General features: G+C 40.7%; 2 protein-coding genes and 1 pseudogene across 22 annotated transcripts in view; 2 read left to right on the top strand and 1 right to left on the bottom strand.

Annotated features, from left to right (window-relative positions):
• Positions 1-5879, bottom strand: part of LOC108243066 (protocadherin gamma-A11) — a 234173-nt gene that overhangs the window by 134966 nt on the left and 93328 nt on the right. The window lies entirely within an intron of this gene.
• Positions 21-2949, top strand: LOC108229435 (annotated as a pseudogene).
• LOC108229433 (protocadherin beta-16-like) overlaps positions 3614-5879 on the top strand; it is a 5892-nt gene continuing 3626 nt past the window's right edge. Inside the window, exon 1 of the mRNA XM_037977481.1 lies at positions 3614-5877. Coding sequence (XP_037833409.1) covers positions 3791-5877 — 2087 coding nt within the window. The 5' untranslated portion in view covers positions 3614-3790. The remainder of the gene's footprint in view (positions 5878-5879) is intronic.

Raw genomic sequence — 5879 nt, 5'->3', positions numbered from 1 at the left:
CTACAGAAAAAGTGGGCCGTTTAGCACCACAAAAATAAAAATATATATACATAACTGTGGTATATCCTTACAGTCATTGTGTTTTAAATTTAGACACCTGTAACTTACCTTTGATGAGGCCCTCTCGACAAAAAAAGCAAAGTAGTAGCTTCTTCTTCTTTGGTTTTCTTTGGTGGTTGGCAAACAAAAATTTTGGTGCATTACCGCCACCAAATGTTATAGAGTGTGGACTGGAACGACACGGGCGAAGTTCCCTGCGAACGCTTACTATCAGGGATAGGAAGGCTAGAAACAAACCTTCTAACCTGCTAGGAGGTACAGGCGGCGCAGTCTAAAGGCAAATTATGGGAGTGATAACTCTTAATAACGGCCATTCAATGCAATGATAACATTCGAAGCGGGTGGCGAATGCGACTGATTGTAAAGATTTTTATTTTTCTGTTATTTTTTCTTCGCGCAACAAAGGCTCAGATCCGGTATTCAATCCCAGAGGAGCTTAGGATAGGATCCCTGGTTGGTAATATTGCGCAAGATCTCGGTTTGGATCTGAAAAGACTCCGTTCTGGTCGGGCCCGCATCGTGACCGGAGAAAACATCCAGTACACAGAGCTGAAGGCAGACAAAGGGACCTTGGTGGTGAAGGAGAGAATCGACCGAGAGCAACTCTGCGCAGATATTACACCGTGCAGCTTCGCCTTTGAAATTTTACTGGAAAATCCGATGGAGCTGCATCCTGTGACCATAGAGGTTCTGGACGTGAACGACAACGCGCCAACGTTTCAGAACAATAATTTGGAATTTGAAATAAGCGAATCTGCAGCTCTCGGATCGCGTTTTGTTTTAGAGAGCGCAGAAGATGCTGATGTTGGACAAAACGACCTACAAAACTACATCTTGACTCCGAACGAGAATTTTGTTTTGAAACAACACGTTAATCCGGATGGAAGTAAATACGCTGAAATGGTTCTTCAGAAAGCTTTAGATAGAGAGGAACAGCCGCACCTGTCTCTGAAACTGCTGGCTGTGGACGGTGGAAAGCCGCAAAAATCTGGCACAGTAAATATAGATATTAATATTCTAGATGCTAATGATAATGCTCCTATATTTAATCAGTCTTTGTACAAGGCAACAGTGACAGAAAATGCGCTGAAGGGCACTTACATTGTTACGGTCAATGCCAGCGATATAGACAGCGGTTTATATGGAAAAGTAACATATTATTTATCAAAATCAAAAGCAGGTATATCTGGTCTGTTCGATATAGATGAAGATACTGGACAAATATACGTGTCAAAAGAAATTGATTTTGAAAAGGACAAAAAAATTGAGTTCAGGGTTGATGCAAAAGATCAAGGAGGATTCACAGATTCTAGTAAAGTTGAAATTGAGGTTTTAGATGTAAATGATAACGCTCCAGTCATCAATGTTATGTCATTCACTAGTCCTGTCTCGGAAGACTCGCCTGTCGGAACTACATTTGGCATAATTAATGTTAAAGACTATGATTATGGCGAAAACGGACAAATTAGATGCAGAATTGAAGGGAATGTCCCTTTTAAGATTATATCTAATGTCAGAAATTACTATGCATTGACAACAGATACAAAATTAGATCGTGAAATTGCTTCAGAATACAATATTACTCTTATTGCCGCTGATGCAGGATCACCTCCTCTATTCACTAAAAAATAGTTTTATCTAAAGCTCTCAGACGTCAATGATAACCCACCAGTATTTCTACAAAGCATTTACAGCTCGTCAATTATGGAAAATAACTCTCCCGGTGTTTCAGTTTTAACTGTTAAAGCTAAAGATCCCGATGAGAACCAGAACGCTCGTGTTTCCTACATTTTGGAAGAAAGAGAGCTAGGTGGGTCTTCAATATCCGAGTATGTTTCAGTTAATGCAGAAAATGGAGTTGTTCAAGCTGTTCGTTCTTTCGATTATGAACAGATCAAAGAGTTTGTCTTCATCGTGAAAGCGCAAGATGGTGGCTCCCCTCCACTAAGCAGCAACGTGACTGTTAAAATTCGAATACAGGACCAGAACGATAACCCACCTCAGGTTCTGTACCCGGTCCAGACCGGTGGCTCCGTGGTGGCTGAGATGGTGCCTCGTTCAGCAGATGTGGGCTATCTGGTGACTAAAGTGGTGGCTGTTGATGTGGACTCTGGACAGAATGCCTGGCTCTCCTATAAACTGCAGAAAGCCACAGACAGGGCGCTGTTTGAAGTGGGCTTACAGAATGGAGAAATCAGAACTATCCGTCAGGTGACTGATAAAGATGCTGTGAAACAAAGACTGACTGTTATAGTGGAGGACAACGGGCAGCCGTCTCGTTCAGCTACAGTCATTGTTAACGTGGCGGTGGCGGACACCTTCCCTGAAGTGCTGTCGGAGTTCACTGACTCTCCACACGACAAGGAGTACAATGACACGCTGACTTTTTACTTAGTGTTGGCTCTGGCTGTAGTTTCCTTCCTCTTCATCACCTGTTTAGTTGTTATTATCTCAGTGAAGATCTACAGATGGAGACAGTCTCGCATCCTGTTTCACTCCAAGCTCCCCGTCATTCCATATTATCCTCCACGTTACTCGGACACTTTGGGGACAGGGACTCTCCAACATGTGTACAATTACGAGGTGTGCGAGACGACTGACTCCAGAAAGAGTGACTGCAAGTTTGGCAGAGATGCTAGTCAGAACGTGTTGATAATGGATCCCAGTTCTACAGGGACGATGCAGAGGATACAGAGTGACAAGCACATCTTAGATCAACCTGACTCTCCTGTAGAGGTTAGACAGTTTTTGTTTTTGGCATATGTATGTATGTGTGTATTTGAGTATGCATTTAACGTGTTTTTAGATTTTAAAATCAGTAATTATACTTAAGGAATCGTTTTTCAGCACCATGGACAGCACTAAAAAACACTACGGTCAAATTAAGTGTTTTACAATTTCTTCATAGGTGTTAAAGTTTCCTGTTTTGAGAATTTCAAATACTACTTTTTTAATATTTGCTATGCGATGTGATGCTGTTACCAGGAATATCTGTCATTGTTTGATTGATTATTCAACACATAACATCCACGTCTGCATTCGCGCATTCCTTTTTGCAAGTGATTTTGCATAGCAATTTATTTTCCTTTTTTTTCTTTTTTTCAAAGACCTATTGTTATAAATCTACATTTAGTTTGGTAACATTTTCTTGGCAGAACAAGTTTCGTATGGGCTATAACTTTGATTTGTATTTCATATTACATCAACATTTTCATTATTTTTTTTTCTGAACTTTCCATTATCTTCGTGTCCTGGATAAAATTAGGAAAAAATATATTTAGCAGACACGAGCTAAACTATGGTTTAAAATAACTTTTTAGGGTCTGACCGTTTATGTATTTAATAAGTTATTTCTTTATTTTTTATATTTAAACTTAAATGTGTAGTATTAGTCAGTGTCTAAAAATAATATTTTGCCACATATACAAAATTTTGAACTAATGACATTTGTGTTTTCGAAATTATTACTCTGGACTGTAAGGGACGCTGTTGGTTAAGATAAAGTGAACATGAACTGTGTGTCTTAGGAGGTGCCTCTTGTTTTTCAATACAGAGTGGTTGTGCTGTAGAAAGAGTGTGACATGGAGGGTGACGCATACACTCTGGCTTTGCTTTAATCGTTTACACTCTGATAAACCAACAACTTTTATACATTATATGTATTGTCATAGTTAAGTCTTGTGTTTTTTTAAATCCAGAGATTTTTTTTTAATAAGGACTATTTGCTACAATGGATTCCGTAAAATATCTTAACGGGATTGTAAGATGGCGACTCTGCTCCAAGTTGACGTTGCGAAATTTTATTTTCCTCCTTTTTGTGAGTCACATTGTCGGCGGTCAGATACGTTATTCAATCCCAGAGGAGATGAAGAGAGGATCTAACATCGGTAATGTCGCACTGGACCTCGGGATAGATACGCAGAGGCTTCGTTCTGGTCGGGTCCGCATTGTGAGCGGAGAAAACATCCAGTACATCGAGCTGAAGGCAGACAAAGGGATTTTAGTTGTGAAGGAGAGAATCGACCGAGAGCAGCTTTGCGGGGAAGTAACGCCCTGTAGCTTCAGTTTTGATTTGATTTTAGAAAATCCCATGGAGCTTCATCACATCACGGTCGAAGTATTAGACATTAATGATAATTCACCGTATTTCCATCAGCATGACATGAATTTGACGATCGGAGAGTCAGCCGCACCCGGAGCACGTTTTGTTTTGCCAACAGCCAACGATCCCGATGTCGGAGTCAACGGGCTTCAGGACTATGATTTATCTTCAAATGAAAACTTCATAATAAAAAAGCATTCAAATACGGACGGGAGGAAATATGCAGAGATGGTGCTCGAGAAGCCTTTAGATAGAGAACAAAATCCAAGTTTATCTCTAAAGCTGATAGCTGTGGACGGTGGATCTCCGCAAAAATCTGGTACAGTAAATATAGAAATTACAGTTCTAGATGTAAATGATAATGCTCCTGTTTTCAATCAATCTGTTTATAAGACTACTGTCATGGAAAATGCTGGAAAAGGCACACACATTGTGACAGTGAATGCGTCTGATGCAGACAGTGGTTCAAACGGCTTGATTTATTATTCAATTTCCAAAATGCAGGGTAGCATTAACAATATATTTGAAATTAACAGAGCAACAGGCGCCATTTTTCTTTCTGGGCAGGTTGATTATGAGCACTCAAAGAAATATGAAATAAGAATTGAAGCAACAGACCAAGGAGCTTTAACAGACTCGAGTAAAGTCATTGTTGATGTGATTGACGTGAACGACAATACACCTGTTATTAATGTAATGTCGTTCACAAGTCCTGTGTCAGAAGACTCCCCTCCTGATACAACTATTGGCATTATTAACGTGAAGGACCTAGATTCGAAAGAAAACGGATATGTAACATGCAGAATAGAGGAGAGGTCACCTTTGAAGATTAAATCAACTCTGAGAAATTACTATGCTTTGGTGACAGATTCTGTATTAGACCGTGAAAGTGTTTCGGAATATAACATAACTGTTGTTGCGACAGATAATGGAATCCCTCCTCTGTCAGCTAAAAGTAAATTTACTTTAAAGATCTCTGATGTGAATGATAATGCTCCAGTGTTTAAGGAAAATCCTTACAACGCCTTTCTTGTTGAAAATAATTCACCAGGAATTTTTCTGATTACCGTTAGGGCGAGAGATCCAGATGCAAACCAAAATGCTCGTATATCTTACATGCTGGACGGTAATAATGTAGGAGGATCTCCGATTTCTGAATATGTTTCTGTAAACGTAGAAACTGGAGTCGTTCAGGCGGTGCGCTCATTTGATTATGAACAAATTAAAGAGTTAGTTTTTTTTGTCAAAGCGCAAGATGGAGGCTCCCCTCCACTCAGCAGCAACGTGACTGTGAAAATCCTGATCCAGGACCAGAACGATAACCCTCCTCAGATTCTGTATCCAGTCCAAACTGGTGGATCCGTGGTGGCCGAGATGGTGCCTCGTTCAGCAGATGTGGGCTATCTGGTGACTAAAGTGGTGGCTGTTGATGTGGACTCTGGACAGAATGCCTGGCTCTCCTATAAACTGCAGAAAGCTACAGACAGGGCGCTGTTTGAAGTGGGCTTACAGAATGGAGAAATCAGAACTATCCGTCAGGTGACTGATAAAGATGCTGTGAAACAAAGACTCACTGTTATAGTGGAGGACAACGGGCAGCCGTCTCGTTCAGCTACAGTCATTGTTAACGTGGCGGTGGCGGACAGCTTCCCTGAAGTGCTGTCGGAGTTCACTGACTCTCCACACGACAAGGAGTACAATGACACGCTGACTTTCT

The sequence above is a fragment of the Kryptolebias marmoratus genome, linkage group LG9 (genome assembly GCF_001649575.2).
Source record: "Kryptolebias marmoratus isolate JLee-2015 linkage group LG9, ASM164957v2, whole genome shotgun sequence".
In the NCBI taxonomy this organism is placed as follows: Eukaryota; Metazoa; Chordata; class Actinopteri; order Cyprinodontiformes; family Rivulidae; genus Kryptolebias; species Kryptolebias marmoratus.
Note: the sequence above shows the minus strand (reverse complement) of the source record. Positions and strands in the feature narration are given on the sequence as shown.